The sequence below is a fragment of the Coregonus lavaretus genome (genome assembly GCF_964263955.1).
Source record: "Coregonus lavaretus genome assembly, chromosome: 22".
Taxonomy (NCBI): domain Eukaryota; kingdom Metazoa; phylum Chordata; class Actinopteri; order Salmoniformes; family Salmonidae; genus Coregonus; species Coregonus lavaretus.
Window position 1 is genome coordinate 14447892 of NC_140009.1, and position 19106 is coordinate 14466997.

General features: G+C 43.8%; 1 protein-coding gene across 1 annotated transcript in view; it reads left to right on the plus strand.

Annotated features, from left to right (window-relative positions):
* The window catches only part of LOC311149528 (plexin-D1-like), a gene marked incomplete at its 5' end in the record, with an annotated part of 99225 nt that overhangs the window by 68583 nt on the left and 11536 nt on the right, over positions 1–19106 (plus strand). The window contains 5 exons of the mRNA XM_084186709.1: positions 397–511; positions 1319–1426; positions 13899–14011; positions 15963–16067; positions 17803–17933. Coding sequence (XP_084042835.1) covers positions 397–511; positions 1319–1426; positions 13899–14011; positions 15963–16067; positions 17803–17933 — 572 coding nt within the window. The remainder of the gene's footprint in view (positions 1–396; positions 512–1318; positions 1427–13898; positions 14012–15962; positions 16068–17802; positions 17934–19106) is intronic.

A 19106-nucleotide genomic window follows, 5' to 3' on the forward strand; every position in this document is an offset into this window, starting at 1 on the left:
GAAGTGTTTTAGATAACAGGGTATGAATATTGGACAGAGGCTAAGAGTCCATATTGGCCAACCAGAAAGCAGAAGTGAAAGTCATCCCTCCAGTAACATCTGGATCACCCTGAAGTGGTTGACTCATACCATCACACACATTCCAGTGTGTGTGTGTGTGCATGTGTGTGTGTGTGTGTGTGTGTATTAGTCTAAATGTGTATTTTTCTGATTGTGTGTCAATGTGAGACTGTGTGCATTTACGTTCTCTCTTTCAAAGACCTCAGAGTATATGTTTGCATTGGTATGTTCAAACAGGCCTGCTAAACACTTTTCTCTTCCCATTCCCCTATTTCCTCTCTCCTCATCCCCCCTTCTTCCCTCCTCTCACCCTATATTTTTACCCCTCCCCTCTAGGTGCAGGTGGGTAACTTCCAGAGGATCATAGCCAAGGTGCAGCTGGGAGGTAGTGAGCTGGCCATCGTGGTGTCCATCGTGGTGTGCTGTGTGCTGCTGCTGCTGTGCACTGTGGGTAAGTGTCTGGACTTGTGTCTTTGCCGGGGGTGATGGATGTTTGGCTGCCTTGGCGACGGATGCTCCAGATGTCAGGGAGATAAAAGGATCTCCGGGGTCAGGGTCTCCCCCTGTCTACACAGCACAAAGACACCACTGTTCCCACTGCTCCCAGTGTGTGTGTGTGTGTGTGTGTGTGTGTGTGTGTGTGTGTGTGTGTGTGTGTGTGTGTGTGTGTGTGTGTGTGTGTGTGTGTGTGTGTGTGCCGTGTTCTCATGCGGTTGTATGTCTGTGTTAGTCCTGTTTTTTTATGTGTGTGTGTGTGTCTCTGACAAGTGTGTGTTTTCATTTCTTTCCAGAAGCTGTATGGAGCTTTTACAAATGGAGTATGTCCTGATTCATTACATCATGTCAACCTGTGATAACATGATATGGTTTCAAAGACATCTATTTAATGACTCTGATGTCTTCTCTCTGTTTCTCTCCCTCATACTTTCCCTCGTTCCCCCTTCTCTCTCTCTCTCTCTCTCTCTCTCTCTCTCTCTCCTCTCTCTCTCTCTCTCTCTCTCTCTCTCTCTCTCTCTCGCTCTTTCTCTCTCTCTCTCTCTCTCTCTCTCTCTCTCTCTCTCTCTCTCTCTCTCTCTCTCTCTCTCGCTCTTTCTCTCTCTCTCGCTCTTTCTCTCTCTCTCTCTCTCTCTCTCTCTCTCTCTCTCTCTCTCTCTCTCTCTCTCTCTTCTCTCTCTCTCTCTCTCTCTCTCTCTCTCTCTCTCTCTCTCTCTCTCTCTCTCTCTCTCTCTCTCTCTCTCTCTCTCTCTCTCTCTCTCAGCTCTGGTGGTGTACTGTACTAAGAGCCGGAGGGCGGAGCGCTACTGGCAGAAGACTCTGCTGCAGATGGAGGAGATGGAGTCCCAGATCAGAGATGAGATCCGCAAAGGTGCAGTACCACACTCACTCACTCACTCACACACACATGCACAGACACACACTCATACATACACACTCACATGCACTTGTACTGAGTTAAAAAGGCAGGAGTGTGTGATCCGTAATGCTACCAGCAGGTCTCCCTACACTCAGGCATGTTATTAGAGCTCCATTGAAGTCTCTCTCATGTTCTCTGATGTTCCTGGGCCTAGGGCTGTGGCTGTCATGAAATTTTGTCAGCCGGAGATTGTCAAGCAAATAACTGCCGGTCTCACGGTAATTGACCGTTAATGAACATAAACACATTTAGCATCTCTTGGCTTCCACGCATAGCCTACAAGCTCCTGGTGCAGACCTTTGGAACATTTTAAAAAGTCTGAAAAATCCATTTAATATAGCCTAGACCATCACAATAAATCCATTATTTATTTTAGAAAGGTCTAAAGAAACATTATATGAAGAAAATGTAGTCTATTTCAGAAGAACAGAATAGCATACTCTGACTTGTCCTTATGTTGAGTGGTTAACAAAGAAACAGGTCCTCCTATATGCATAATGCATAATTTAGAGATATTTATACAAGTTTAGTTATGATACAAACTTTGGGCTATATGTTTTAATTTTTAAAACCTTCTAAGGCTGCATGATGCCACCCTAATAATGATTTGAAAAAAGTCACATGAAAGGCATGTGCTCTGCTTTGTTTCTTGCGCAGGCTGCACACACTTCATTAGTCTCTCATTCGCAGTTTGACAAGCACTTGATAATATTCTCCTTAATGCCCCCTCAAAAAATTCATGTATTTTGCAGCCAGCCGTTGTGTCCTTGGGCTGAATATAATAATTATAATTCCCTTCTCCTGACTGCCAGTTGCCGTGCTCCGAAGCACCTCTCACTCACATGGCTCTCTCAGATACCTCAATTCTTATTAGCTAATGCCCGTCACGTGATCAGGTTCTTCTCACAGGCATCTCAGCTCTGAAGTAGGCTACAAGTGAAGACAGACACATCGGGGACGCAACTGCGCGCGTACTTCTTATCGAATTCCGAGGCACATATTGAAGATGTTAGAAGAACTGTCCACATTTTCTTTCGTCAGCCAACAAGATGAGTAAGCCTAACGAACAACAAAGCACTAGCCTATGTCAATCTACTATCCCCCATAGTATAAAAGTTTACCTATTCTGTGCAAGAAAGAAATATTCCAAACATACTCTGGGACTGTTGTGGGATGCGATAGATCCCAAATTAATACAACCACTCGCATCAAAAACCTTTTAAAAGCAATGAGCCTGATGCAACAGATCAGAACGTTTAGCTTAAAATGATGATAAACTATTAGGCTATTTCTTCACATTATAAGCGCAGCAATGCGCACACGGTAGTAGGCTATAAGCGCGAATGTTCCAAAATGCAATCAATTAGCGGGAAAACACCATTCTCAAAAGTGACCGCAAATGCGATTACACATGTAATACTTTATTATAAATGTGCATTTTAATGGTGAAAATTATATTCCCAAACTTGAAACTCATGCGCCGCCTATGTGCATTCGGAAAGTATTCAGGCCCCTTGACCTTTTCCACATAATAATATAATAATATGCCATTTAGCAGACGCTTTTATCCAAAGCGACTTACAGTCATGCGTGCATACATTTTTTTGTGTATGGGTGGTCCCGGGGATCGAACCCACTACCTTGGCGTTACAAGCGCCGTGCTCTACCAGCTGAGCTACAGAGGACATTTTGTTACATTACAGCCTTATTCTAAAATGGATTAAATAAACACATTTCCTCATCAATCTACACACAATAGCCCATAATGACGAAGCAAAAACTGGTTTTAACATTGTTTTGCAAATGTATAAAATATAAAAAACAGAAATACCTTATTTACATAACTATTCAGACCCTTTGCTATGAGACTCGAAATTGAGCTCAGGTACATCCTTTTTCCATTGATCATCCTTGAGATGTTTCTACAGCTTGATTGGAGTCCACCTGTGGTAAATTCAATTGATTGGACATGATTTAGAAAGACACACACCTGTCAATATAAGGTCCCACAGTTGACAGTGCATGTCAGAGCAAAAATCAAGCCATGAGGTCGAAGGAATTGCCCGTAGAGCTCTGAGACAGGATTGTGTCGAGGCACAGATCTGGGGAAGGGTACCAAAACATTTCTGCAGCATTGAAGGTCCCTAAGAACACAATGGCCTCCATCATTCTTAAATGGAAGAAGTTTGGAACCACCAAGACTCTTCCTAGAGCTGGCCGCCGGGCCGAACTGAGCAATCGGGGGAGAACGGCCTTGGTCAGGGAGGTGATCAAGAACCCGATGGTCACTCTGACAGAGCTCCAGTGTTCCTCTGTGGAGATGGGAGAACCTTCCAGAAGGACAACCATCTCTGCAGCACTCCACCAATCAGGCCTTTATGGTAGAGTGGCCAGACGGAAGCCACTCCTCAGTTAAAGGCACATGACAGCCCGCTTGGAGTTTGCCAAAAGACACCTAAAGGACTCTCAGACCATGAAAAACATGACTATCTGGTCTGATGAAACCAAGATTGAACTCTTTGGCCTGAAGCTCCAACCTGAAGTCACGTCTGGAGGAAACCTGGCACCATCCCTATGGTGAATAATGGTGGTGGCAGCATCATGCTGTGAGGATGTTTTTCAGCAGCAGGGACTGGGAGACTAGTCAGGATCGAGGGAAAGATGAATGGAGCAAAGTACAGAGAGATCCTTGATGAAAACCTGCTCAGGACTTCAGACTGGGGCGAAGGTTCACCTTCCAACAGGACAACGACCCTAAGCACACAGCCAAGACAACGCAGAAGTGGCTTCAGGACAAGTCTCTGAATGTCCTTGAGTGGCCCAGCCAGAGCCCGGACTTGAACCTGATCGAACATCTCTGGAGAGAGCTGAAAATAGCTGTGCAGCGACGCTCCCCATCCAACCTGACAGAGTTTGAGAGGACTTGCAGAGCAGAATGGGAGAAACTCCCCAAATACAGGTGTGCCAAGCTTGTAGCATCATACCCAAGAAGACTCAAGGCTGTAATCGCTGCCAAAGGTGCTTCAACAAAGTGCAGAGTAAAGGGTCTGAATACTTATGTAAATGTCATATTTAATTTTTTTATTTGTAATAAATTTACAAAAAATTATGAAAACCTCTTTTTGCTTGGGGTATTGTGTGTAGATTGATGAGGGAAAAAACAAATTAATCAATTTTAGAATAAGGCTGTAACGTAACAAAATGTGGAAAAAGTCAAGGGGTCTGAATACTTTTTGAATGCGCTGTATGCCAGTTAGTCTCTACACTGGTGTAAAGGGGATTAATGTGCTTAATTTTAAGAAGATATTTGCCCACTTTAGTTGTGATACAAACCTTATCAACATTTAGGCCTATGGGCTAGGCTACATGAGGTGGGTGACTATGATTTAAAAAAGTCGCAAAAAAAGGGCATGCACTGTTTCTTGCCTTATGCTGGGCATCATTCACAAGTGAAAATACATCATTCACAAGGGAGAGGCTAATATTGTCACCCATCAGACTATTCTTAATTTAATCAGGTCTTTACATATACTAAATAATATATGTGTGAAATTAGTTTTGATTTAGAATGGACCATTATCAGCCACCTGTCTAGGAACAGCGGCAGGGGGAAAAATTCATGTCATCTATGCACTTAAATAGCAAATGGAGGACGCTTTTCCCGTGGATCATTTTCATGCCAGCCAGGTAGGCTATACTCCTGCTGTAAAGCAAAGCAATGTGCTTAATATTAGGAAAGTTGAGAAATAAATATAGTAGGCCTAACCTATAGAAAGCTGACTGGATCCTCCTCTTTTTAATAGAGGCCATCACAATTCTGTTTTCTCACACAATTGCATAGCCTATAGAAATGTTGCACAACATGAGCTCATGGGCTCTCATGAAGTGTTTGATTTGATATTCGATCACATTTGCATTGATGTCCCCTGTAGCTCAGTTGATAGAGCATGGCGCTTGCAATGCCAGGGTTGTGGGTTCGTTTCCCACGGGGGGCCAGTATGAAAAATGTATGCACTCACTAACTGTAAGTCACTCTGGATAAGAGCGTCTGCTAAATGACTAAAATGTTAAATGATTAGAGGGACAATAGAGTGCTGAGTACCAGGCAGTTAGCAAGTTTGGTAGGCTACTAATGACCATTTACATTTTAGTAATTTAGCAGACGCTCTTATCCAGAGCGACTTACAGTTAGTGCATACATTTTCATACTGGCCCCCCGTGGGAATCAAACCCACAACCCTGGCGTTGCAAACGCCATGCTCTACCAGCTGAGCTACCAACTGAGCCATCAGCAGCATCAGAGCTTGGAGAAGCCTAATTACCGTGACTAAATGGTCATGTGGAATTTGACTGCGGTCATGACTCGTGACTGCCAGTGTGGCGGTAATACGGTCACTGTAACAGCCCTACCTGGCCAAGGCTACATGAGGGAAGACAGAAAACATGGATCTTCACTTAGGGATAGGGCTTTTGTGTGTGTGTGTGTGTACATGTGATGGCAGCAGTTGAGAGGTTTGTGCTTAGTAAGCGTGACTCACAAAACACACAGACTGAGTAGTGATCACTCACTCACTCACACACACACATATACACACATACACACACACACACACATATACACACACACACACACACACACACACACCACACACACACACACACACAAACATGGTGGTGACACACGGCTTCTGTAATGTCTACCCTGTAGGGGCAAAGCGGTGGGAATGTGAGAGGAGAGGAGGGGGGAGAGGAGAGGGGAGAGGAGGGGGGAGAGGAGTGGGGAGAGGAGGGGGGAGAGGAGAGGAGAGTGGAGAGGAGGGGGGAGAGGAGGGGGGAGAGGAGAGCGGAGAGGAGAGCGGAGAGGAGAGCGGAGAGGAGGGGGGAGAGGAGTGGGGAGAGGAGAGGTGCGAGGAAGGGGGGCCAGCCTGAAGGCCACAGAATGTCTGAGCATTTATAGGACAGATAGATAAGTAGGGATGAATAGAGTAAGAGAAATGGAGAGCGGAAGATGGCCAAGAGTCAGGGACACGTGTCTGTGGAGAGATGTGTGGGAGGAGGAGGAGAAAGGGAGGAGAGAAGGTTTGTTAGAGGACACAGACAGCTGTGTGGGTGAGACCAGGGTGAGAGTGTCAGGGGTGAGGGACGGATTTGGGAAGGGCAGAACAGGAGGGAGGAGAGAAGGGGAGAAGGGAGGAGAAGGAGGGAAATTGCAATGCTAAGGTTGTGGGGTTCGATTCCCATGGGGGCCCAGTACAAAAAAGTTTGAAAAATGTATGCACTCACTACTGTAAGTCGCTCTGTATAAGATTGTCTGCTAAATTACAAAAAAATAAATCTAATGTACTGAGGTGGCAGTGGAGAGATTTACATATTGCAGGGACCATCCATCTAGTTGAATGAGAAGAGTTTGGTATGTGTGGGAGTGATTAGGGACAGTTCGAAATTTGCTGGGGTGGGTGGTCCAAACTAGAGGAGGGTTGTCTAACTTTCTTTTTTGCTTTGGGGTGGGTTGTGTTGTTTTTTATTGGGCACAGGGTAGTGCAGCTTTGCCAAGAGTGTGCAAAGCTGTCATCAAAAGCAAAGGGTGGCTATTTGAAGAATCTCAAATATAAAATATATTTTGATTTGTTTAACACTTTCTTGGTTACTACATGATTCCAATTGTGTTATTTCATAGTTTTGATGTCTTCACTATTATTCTACAATGTAGAAAATAGTAAAAATTAAGAAAAACCCTGGAATGAGAAGGTGTGTCCAAACTTTTGACTGGTATTGTACACCTAGTTTCCTGAAACGGGTTGCAAATGCGGTTTCTACTGACTCCTTGTGGATTTGTGAAAGTTGATAAGAACCTCATTGCCCTTCAATAATAACGAACGCCAACATTAATTTTGACTTTTGAACCAAACACAAACATTATTACATTTATGTTCAGTAAATTCATGATGTTTGTTCTTATATCATTAACACTCTAAGTAGCTCTAAGTATAAGCAAGTGCAAGCAATCGAGCTGCAACAAGGTTGGCCTATTCATTCAGCACTTTCAAAATGGACTCCAACAAAAATTCAGATCGATCCAGATAGATAGAGAGAGACTCAGTTAGCCTACCATTTGAAGTATTTTATTAGGCCTATGTGGTCTAAAAAGGAAGGAAAATACAATCACGAGTATCCACTTTTATAAACAATATACAGACACACAGACAGCGCAAAGGTCAAACCAAACAACTCTAGCAATATCAACTGGAATTACATGGGTCTGTTACTGAACTTTTTGTTGAAAACAAATATTTGAATGGGAAACATGGTTACAGACCGAACAACGTTATATAGTAGTATCCCCTCCTTGTGAAGAAAAGCACATGAGCTAATTTATGCAACAGCATACAAGACATTTTTGGACTTACCGTTATTGTGCTGTGCTCACTTGAACAGGAAGGTGGCACCGCGGTCCTTCTTGTGGGCAAATTTTGTAATCAAAGGTGCTTTCAAGACAACTGGGAACTCTGGAAGAAAAAAAACAAGTTCGAATCATGACGTCAGTGATCTTCAGGTCGGAACTCTAGAAAGTGGCCAGAGTTCCTGGAATTCCGAGTTGGATGACCGTTCAAAACGTATTTTCCCAGTCGGAGATAGTTTTTTTCAGAGTTCCCAGTTGTCTTGAACTCACTGAAGTCTGATATTTCCCAGTTCAGAGTTTCCAGTTGTTTTGAATGCGGCAGAAGTCATGCTGGATTGACAGCATGGCCAATGTATTCAACCTTTTCTGGCCCATGGTGTTGCGTGTGAATGTTTATCCTTTTAAGCTTGGAAAAGAGACCATTTCAGACAGATGTTTTAAATCCTTAAACCCAGACTTGGACCACACACCCTCTCCACTGAATAGCAGGCAGGGGAAGCAAAATAGTGATTGCTTTGCAACGCTTGCAGTTAGCCACTGATTCCTTCCTAACCACTCATTGTTGAATTTGCAATTTCCGACTTGTTGTGTAATGTTTATGTCCAATGGCCGATGAGCACCGATACCTTTTATCTATAATTAATCTTCATATGACAAGGATTGAAAAAGTTTTGCCAGTAGATTGTTGACGTGATTCATTATGATGACTGCTTGTCTAGCTTGCTAGCTAAGATTTTGAAAGTAACGTGATCAGTCTAATCAAAGCTACTGTAGATATAAAGTGATTTGACGTCATTTTATCTGTGGCCAATGACCTTGAGCCTTCTTGGATGGGTACTTCTAATGTAAATCTATGGCAGCACCCAAGGGGGCTTGAACTGCCTAGCTCTCCCTGTAGATTCTATGATGACGTAGTATCCCCATGAGTGACAGAACACTGAGCCAATCATGGTGCAACTAGAGAAGATTACCAATGCCTACGCTCTGTATATTCCGCTGGCTGCCCCTCCACCACAGAAAGCACTGAGCTAGGCTGAAACGCCTGCATTTTGGAGCTGCCTTACTCAAGAAAGAGACCATGTTTGTATGCGGCTTTATTAACTCTATATATTTTATTTTACATTGTTTGCAAACTGATATGTGACATGAATTAATGCCAAAATATAATTCCATCATCCTCAAAATGGCTGGACATTAACCAGGTTTCCTTCCAGCCTTTTTATGTGAGTAAAGTACATGTCGGATAAAAAATGTCAAAACATCATGGGAAAGCATGCCGTTTATGAGGCTAGATTAAATAATTTATGATGAACTTCACAGGGTGGTGAAAGTGTATGTTGATGAGCTTGAGGTTCCTTTCAAAAAATATTGAGGGTCTTATTCTGGTGACATGATGATCGATGCTTGGCTGCCATTTGACAAATAAAAATAATCTTGCACTTTTGTCCATAATAATCGTATCATGTAGGCTATACCCACACTGTATCTGCCAGCTGTTGGCTAGAGCGCCTGTGCCAATACCAGAGTGGGCACATTCACTATACCTATGCAACATTTTTTGTGACAAAACCATCAGTAGGCCTAAGTTGAAAATGGGATGGAAACCCATTTAACTTGTATTTTTTATTCGGTACATGGGAATTTAACCGCAAAAATCATTTTTATGTGTACTACGTTTTTATGCACAGACTTTTATCCGCACCAAGTCAATTTGATGGAAATCCAACTCTGATGGGAAAATCCAGTGTCATTTTGATGACATCTAAAGAATAAACTACAGACCAGACAAAACAAGCTTGTAAGAATTGTACTTAATCTCCCCCGTTATACTCATCTGGACGTCAGGCATTTTAAGCAGCTAGCCTGGCTATCTGTGGAAAAATAGTAGTATTAATTCAACTTGGACTGGTCCACAGAATTATCACGGACTCAGCCCCCAGGTACCTACAGTATCCAACAATTTTTCATTTGTTAGAGATCTCCACCAGCATAATATCAGAGCCAGAGACTGTAATATTCACTGTTTTAAATATACCAGAGTCCATCTGGTAAGAACACATTTGTATATCCCGGTGCTGTTGAGTGGAACAAACTACCACAGCAACTCAAAGCCATACCAACCATAAACACTTTTTTAAAGAATGTAAAAAAACTGGCTAATGTGTGAACAGTACAACCTTTTTTGTAATCTCTGTAATTGTATATGTATTTATGTAAAGAATTGGGACCACAATGGAAATAAGTCCCTGACTTTATTGTGCAATCCCAGTCCCTTTTATAAATCTTTGTAGTGTATGTACAGTGGGGAAAAAAAGTATTTAGTCAGCCACCAATTGTGCAAGTTCTCCCACTTAAAAAGATGAGAGAGGCCTGTAATTTTCATCATAGGTACACGTCAACTATGACAGACAAAATGAGGAAAAAAAATCCAGAAAATCACATTGTAGGATTTTTAATGATTTTATTAGCAAATTATGGTGGAAAATAAGTATTTGGTCAATATCAAAAGTTTCTCAATACTTTGTTATATACCCTTTGTTGGCAATGACACAGGTCAAACGTTTTCTGTAAGTCTTCACAAGGTTTTCACACACTGTTGCTGGTATTTTGGCCCATTCCTCCATGCAGATCTCCTCTAGAGCAGTGATGTTTTGGGGCTGTCGCTGGGCAACACGGACTTTCAACTCCCTCCAAAGATTTTCTATGGGGTTGAGATCTGGAGACTGGCTAGGCCACTCCAGGACCTTGAAATGCTTCTTACGAAGCCACTGCTTCGTTGCCCGGGCGGTGTGTTTGGGATCATTGTCATGCTGAAAGACCCAGCCACGTTTCATCTTCAATGCCCTTGCTGATGGAAGGAGGTTTTCACTCAAAATCTCACGATACACGGCCCCATTCATTCTTTCCTTTACACGGATCAGTCGTCCTGGTCCCTTTGCAGAAAAACAGCCCCAAAGCATGATGTTTCCACCCCCATGCTTCACAGTAGGTATGGTGTTCTTTGGATGCAACTCAGCATTCTTTGTCCTCCAAACACGACGAGTTGAGTTTTTACCAAAAAGTTCTATTTTGGTTTCATCTGACCATATGACATTCTCCCAATCCTCTTCTGGATCATCCAAATGCACTCTAGCAAACTTCAGACGGGCCTGGACATGTACTGGCTTAAGCAGGGGGACACGTCTGGCACTGCAGGATTTGAGTCCCTGGCGGCGTAGTGTGTTACTGATGGTAGGCTTCGTTACTTTGGTTCCAGCTCTCTGCAGGTCATTCACTAGGTCCCCCCGTGTGGTTCTGGGATTTTTGCTCACCGTTCTTGTGATCATTTTGACCCCACAGGGTGAGATCTTGCGTGGAGCCCCAGATCGAGGGAGATTATCAGTGGTCTTGTATGTCTTCCATTTCTTAATAATTGCTCCCACAGTTGATTTCTTCAAACCAAGCTGCTTACCTATTGCAGATTCAGTCTTCCCAGCCTGGTGAAGGTCTACAATTTTGTTTCTGGTGTCCTTTGACAGCTCTTTGGTCTTGGCCATAGTGGAGTTTGGAGTGTGACTGTTTGAGGTTGTGGACAGGTGTCTTTTATACTGATAACAAGTTCAAACAGGTGCCATTAATACAGGTAACGAGTGGAGGACAGAGGAGCCTCTTAAAGAAGAAGTTACAGGTCTGTGAGAGCCAGAAATCTTGCTTGTTTGTAGGTGACCAAATACTTATTTTCCACCATAATTTGCAAATAAATTCATTAAAAATCCTACAATGTGATTTTCTGGATTTTTTTTTCTCAATTTGTCTGTCATAGTTGACGTGTACCTATGATGAAAATTACAGGCCTCTCTCATTTTTTTAAGTGGGAGAACTTGCACAATTGGTGGCTGACTAAATACTTTTTTCCCCCACTGTATATATGTATTTTTTTTAACTGACAAATAAAATCAATCAATCCAAACTGTGCACCGGCCATTTGATGAATGGAAAGAGACATCTGTTACAAAACACCAAAAAGTTTAATGACATTTGGAGATTGTCAAGCCAAGCTTTCGATACTGGGTAGGCCTACAACGTAGGGAGGGGTGTGTTTTCTGTTTGTCGATATTGACATAGTCAATTTATTGTGGTTTGAAAAACGGAAACCGTGACATTGAAGCGCCTGAATTCAGTTTGCTTTGTTTATTGGTTGTGTGATGCATTGGCACAGAAACCTGTTGGTGGAAAATGTGTTGCATATATTTTATATAATTATAAATATGGCATCAGAATGTTGAAAATCTAATTTCCCCCTAGCTGATCATTGTCTGCGGCCGGCTCTGATTGTAGTGTAGGCCTAATGAAACAGGCAGAGAGAGTGAGCTCGTCCGTGGTGGTCGGCGAACCCTCAACCTTCTGGCCCCAAAAGCACGCTGAAGTGGTAAAGTTATTATTATTTGTGGTCGTAAACATTATTTTGAGTTCATTCTTCCCCCAAGGTGAGCATTTTTGTGCTAGGGGCCAGAAGGTTGAGGGTTCGCCGACCACCACGGACGAGCTCACTCTCTCTGCCTGTTTCATTAGGCCTACACTACAATCAGAGCCGGCCGCAGACAATGATCAGCTAGGGGGAAATTAGATTTTCAACATTCTGATGCAATATTTATAATAATATAAAATATATGCAACACATTTTCCACCAACAGGTTTCTGTGCCAATGCATCACACAACCAATAAACAAAGCAAACTGAGGGTCATGTGAAAATATTTTTTTTTACATTGGAGATGGGGGTGCATTTTATTTATGACAACTTGAGTTGGACCAGACAACACAGCCCCTACATGTCGCATAATGAGACAACACAGCCCCTCCATGTCTTATAACAGCTCAAAATGACAGAATATAATCCACTCATATAACATAACCTTCCAGACTCACCATGAACAGAGCCCATATCTGTGTGTTTAGATATGCTGATACTGTGATTGTTGGTTTTACCCCATGTAAACCCAGCTAGCACACATGGTTCTGATAGGAGACTCTTAGATTGGATCTGGCAGAACTGATTGTATTTGGTAAATATTTCCCTGCATGCCGTGCTGGACTTCATACGCTGGCAAAGTCATAACTGACACCAGAACACGCTAGAATGTAATGTAATTACACCTGGGTTCTGGGATATTCTAAAATGTGAAAGAAAGCTTGTGATTTGCAATGTTCAAACATTTTGTAGAACTAGGTAGAGCCAGAGCCATACACTGTATATAGAGAGTTAGGCCAGGTTTTAGAATGGCCGCCATGTTAGCGCCCATATAGAACTTTATTCTTGAAATGTTGGTGAACAATAGGAGAACGCCTCCGACAGTTCCGACAGTTCCCTATGAAATGACCCGCTGTAAACAAGCAAAACAGAGCAGCAGATTTAACAGACGATTTTATTGATAGCATTTGGGATAATGTGTATCTAAGTCTTTACTGTGTTGTAGTGTCAACAAATTGCAAATATGCTTTCACTGGACATCTTCATAGTTTTTGAAAACTATTACAAATAAACAGCACAACGCGGAAGTGTTAATTATCACTTGGGCTATGGAGCAGAAAGTGATGCTCTCGGAACCATATATGCCTGGTTTTGGGCCTGTGTTCTGGGATGAGACTGAGAGGTGTTCTAAACTGTATGTCCTGTTGTCCTCTAACCCTCTGGTGCCCCTCCAGGCTTTGCAGAGCTGCAGACAGACAAACTGTATGTCCTGTTGTCCTCTAACCCTCTGGTGCCCCTCCAGGCTTTGCAGAGCTGCAGACAGACAAACTGTATGTCCTGTTGTCCTCTAACCCTCTGGTGCCCCTCCAGGCTTTGCAGAGCTGCAGACAGACAAACTGTATGTCCTGTTGTCCTCTAACCCTCTGGTGCCCCTCCAGGCTTTGCAGAGCTGCAGACAGACAAACTGTATGTCCTGTTGTCCTCTAACCCTCTGGTGCCCCTCCAGGCTTTGCAGAGCTGCAGACAGACAAACTGTATGTCCTGTTGTCCTCTAACCCTCTGGTGCCCCTCCAGGCTTTGCAGAGCTGCAGACAGACATGACAGATCTGACCAAGGAGCTGAACCGCAGCCAGGGAATCCCCTTCCTGGAGTACAAACAGTTTGTCACACGCACCTTCTTCCCCAAGGTGAGTCAGTTAATCACTCACAGACACACACACACACACAGAGAGAGAGACACATACACACACACCTTCTTCCACCAAGGTGAGTCAGTTAATCACTCACACACACACACACACACAGAGAGACACATACACACACACCTTCTTCCACCAAGGTGAGTCAGTTAATCACACACACACACACATCTTCTTCCCCCAAGGTGGGTATCACCTTAGTACAACCATTAGAGAGAGATTTTCCATCAGAATATTTTTTACAGTTTACATATCCAAGTTATTACTGTCCCAAAACTTGACAAGCATGGTGTGGTTTAAGTCTCTTAAGAAGAACATATATTCATTATACGTAAAAAATATTCTCCTCTCTGAAGTGCTATCCATCCTGGAGGACAGGTGTAGATTTTCTGTCTGTGCCTCTGTGTGTTTCCACAGACAGACAGAGATACAGATAGACATAACAGTGTGTTTGGTGTTCAAACTACAGGCATGAAGTTTCAAACCACAGGCATGAAGTTTCAAACAACAATCATGACGTTTCCAGCCAGGTTACCCATGATACAAGTCAGTGTTCGGCGTCCATCCATGTCTGAGGACGTCGGGAGATGAAGTGGAAACCAGCCACTAGGGGCAACAGTGAGCACTGTTAACTTCAAGTAGATTGGCTTCAAGTAGACGGTTTTGCTAGGGTGTTGTGGGTAGCGATGGAGGATGAGCATAAGCATCTGCCTCTGATTCCAAAGGTTGCAAGTTTGAATCAAGTGATAGAAAGTTGTTTTTTAAGTAAATGTATTTTTTGGCCTATCCCAAACTTGAACCTTTACCTTAACCATTCAGAGTTAATGCCTAACTTTAAAATGTTGGAGGAGTTAATGCCTAAACCTTAAAATTGGACTTTTGAGAAACATGGATGAAGGTCTAATTCTGACGTGAGACTGTGAGAGCTAGTTGGAAGTTTCAAGGACACGGAACAATGCTGGGCACACACACAAAAAAACGTACCTCACACACAGCTACACACACATCGGCACACACTTGTGTACCCACCCACACACACTTTCGTATGCACACACATTCTTTAGTACAACCATCCGTACTTACTCAAACACAACCATGCACACATCAGTACAGACTCCTGCAATCACCCACACGGTCTATTGCACGCACACACACTGGTTCACAGATAGAATTGCATAAGTTTGTCGAGGTGGACAGTGTGTTTTTTGGATGTGAAGGAAATAAGAGCTAGTAGACTGTTGAAAGGCTGCTATGATGGAACATAAATACTTCTGTTGTTACCTCACTACTCACACACACACTGATGCAGCATAAATACTTGCGTCGTTACCTCAATAGGTTACTGTCTCCACTCAGGTCCACAGAGACCCAAACATACAGCAACACAATACTGCTCAGTCAACTGCCACAAGACCAGGGCAAACCACAGTCTCAACCCTCTTTCCCATTGACACACACTGAAACACACACATACATACACTCACTTTAAATACACACTCTGAACTCAAGCAAAGCGAAGAGCTCTTTTCTCCGCTCCAGTTCAGATGAGAGACCAATGGCTTAAAGGCTGTCCACTTGGCCCATTTTCAGCATGTCTCCAAAACAAAGTCTAATATTTGTGATGGAATAGGTGTCATATCTCTTCTTTGTAGCCTTTCATGGTCAGTTGGGGAGTTTTCAGGGTCTCTTGTGAAAAGTTGAGTCAGACCAACACTAATGCCCAAAGCCCTACTATACAGTTCAGCATGCAGGGCCAAGTGTGTCTGAAGTTCTCTCTCACCCCTATGGATCAAATTTTGTGACAATCTGTACATTTGATTCTTTGACTCCGTTGGCTCTGACTATGAGAGCAATGGTCGACGTGTCCGGCCCTTTCTCTGTTTGTCTCTGAATACGTTTAGTGATGTAATGGTTCTGTCTCTCTGTATGTTTACCTCAGATGTGTTCAGACTATGAGAGGAGTCTGGTCCAGCCCGTCTATGAGAACGACGTCCTCGGTCCACGAGCACTCCCTGAGACACACCCACTTCTGCAGGACTGGCAGGTAAAGAGTTAACCCCCTGAAGTGTTCCACTATCCATTCTCCTCTCCTCTACCTCCAGCGCCTTGATTCTATTCCTCTACTTCCTCGCTTCTATGCTTCACAACTGGGTCACACTGAAGATGATTAAGTCTCCACAGTGAGGCTGTTGATTAGGAGTAACTATAGAAGGAAACCACAACTATGTGTATGTGCGTGCATGCATACGTTCCTTCATGACTGTGGGTGTGTGTGTCTATCTGTGTAGACGTGTGTATGCATTGCATTCTAATGCCCATTCACCAGCAGCCAGTCCATATGATTCAGCGAGCTTTCACGTTGTCAAACACTATCCCAGCCCACCCAGACACTGGCAGGTTGTTGACACACTTCCCACCGTCTCCATGATGATGGCACCGCACACATTCTACCGTAACCATGCGGACAGCCATTTTTGTTGGTTGTGTGTTTGTGTGTGTGTGTGTGTGTGTGTGTGTGTGTTTGTGTGTGTGTGTGCGTGCGTGCGTGCGTGCGTGCGTGCGTGTGTGTGTGTGAGAGCTCTACTATTGCAACAATGCATGGTTATGGGTCGACAGCCAGGGGAGCCTGTCTAAGGGTGATAAAGTGTTTCAGATCCTCACCGTCTTCCCGGGAAGTGTTTTCCAGGTCACAGCGTCCAAATCTCACAGGCGGCCATTTATCTTAATGGACACCCCTGTTCTCCTTCTGTCACTGTGGAAACAGGAGCATATGGCTGCAGTCCAGAGGGAAGACTTCATGCTTAGGTGCACCGTTAGATAGGATACAATCGCATTAACTAGGCTAGGAGTGTTTAGAAGACAGTATTAGAAAGCACCTGGGGACTGTGATGATGTTACCGTGTAGCTCAGTCCCGTGTAGCTCAGTTGGTAGAGCATGGCGTTTGCAATGCCAGGGTTGTGGGTTCGATTCCCACGGGGGGCCAGTATGAAAATGTATGCACTCACTAACTGTAAATCGCTCTGGATAGGAGCGTCTGCTAAAAAGAGCAGGTGAAAAGGTCCGAGGTGGAAAGGGATGAAGAGTTTTAGTGGTCATACTCTGGTATGAGGTGTATCTGGGTTAGGGAGGAGTGATTGAACAGGGCCCGGTTTCCCTATAGCGTGTTTTGACGATGCATCTTTCCTACAACGGCCGAAAATGTAACATACGTTTCCCAAAACACCACGCAGAGAGAACATTTGCTAACTGCGTCGTTGAGGCGTGTGTTGATACTGATAGGATCGAAAGAAAGACAACGCTGCTGTTTGAATCAATTGCAAGTACATTGGCAACTTTGTATTTGTAGTCAACTTTGTTCTGAAGTTATTGGTGGTTCCAAAGAGGTGGATAAACAATGTGATTCTATGTTTAGCGGAAATCTTCTGTGTATAAAGTGCCACGGGAGGGCAAAAAAGCATCTATCGACATACTTAGCCGTTAGATTGCGAGCGTTTTCAAGTGCAACGTTAATAACGATGGTTTTGGGAAACAGCTCGGATATTTAACAATGCTCCTACAAAGGTTCTAACGATGACTGTTTCTCTCCCTCATACTTTCCCTCGTTCCCCTTCTCTCTCTTTCTCTCTCTCTCTCTCTCTCTCTCTCTCTCTCTCTCTCTCTCTCTCTCTCTCTCTCTCTCTCTCTCTCTCTCTCTCTCTCTCTCTCTCTCTCTCTCTCTCTCTCTCTCTCTCTCTCTCTCTCTCTCTCTCTCTCTCTCTCTCTCTCTCTCTCTCACCAGCCCTCTAACACAGCCAAGCCTAACATAGAGGAGGGAATCACTCTCTTCTCCACTCTTCTCAACAACAAGCACTTCCTGGTTACCTTCGTCCATGCACTGGAGCAACAGAAGGACTTTGCAATACGTGACAGGTAACCATGAAAACCATAACAACCATATGCACTTCAAACCCAAAGTACCTTGACTGTCTGCTGTACAACTGATTATGGTTTTGACTAGAAAGGATACAGCTTTTGTCAGATTAAACTTTTTGTAGCAGGTTAGGAGAACTTACACAGCAGGTTAGGATAATTAATGTAGCAGATTAGGAGAATTAGGTTAAGTTTAGGAAAAGGGTGACCACTGATTATCCTATACACTCAGTGGCCAGTTTAGTAGGTACACCACCCCATTCACGAAAATGGTTCGCTCCTAAAGACAGTCACATGGCCGTGTCTTGCTATATAAAGCAGGCAGACAGGCATCGAGGCATTCAGTTACTGTTTGAGTGAACGTTAGAATGGGCAAAACTAGTGACCTAAGTGACTTTGAGCGTGGTATGATCGTCGGTGCCAGACGCAACGGTTCCAGTATGTCAGAAACGGCCGGCCTCCTAGGCTTTTGACGCACAACAGTGTCTAGGGTTTACCTAGAATGGTGCGACAAAAAAAAACATCCAGTCAGCGGCAGTCCTGTGGGCGAAAATAGATCATTGATGAGCGGTCGAATGAGAATGGCAAGAATCATGCAAGCTAACAGGCGGGCCACAAACAGGTAAATAACTTGTGTGCAGAACGGCATCTCGGAATGCACAACTCGTCGGTCCTTGTCACGGATGGGCTATTGCAGCAGACAACGACACCGGGTTCCACTCCTATCAGCTAAAAACAAGAAGAAGCAGCTCCAGTGGGCACGCAATAACCAACACTGGACAATTGAGGAGTGGAAAAACATTGCCTGGTCCGAAGAATCCTGGTTCCTGTTGTGTCATGCTGATGGCAGTGAGTCCATGGACCCATCCTGCCTGGTGTCAATGGTACAGGCTGGTGCCGGTGGTGTAATGGTGTGGGGAATGTTTTCCTGGCACACGTTAGGTCCCTTGATACCTATTGAGCAACCTTTTCATGCCCCAAATAATTCAGGCTGTTCTGGAGGCAAAGGGGAGTCCGACCAGGTACGAGATGGGTGTACCTAATAAACTGGTGGTGTATCCACCTGTTCCCAGTTCAAAGTATTTATGTGTACAATATGGCAGCTCCATACAACAACACCTCAGCATATACAGTATCAGTCTAAAAACAGACAGTTGTTCTGGAGGTTCCTCA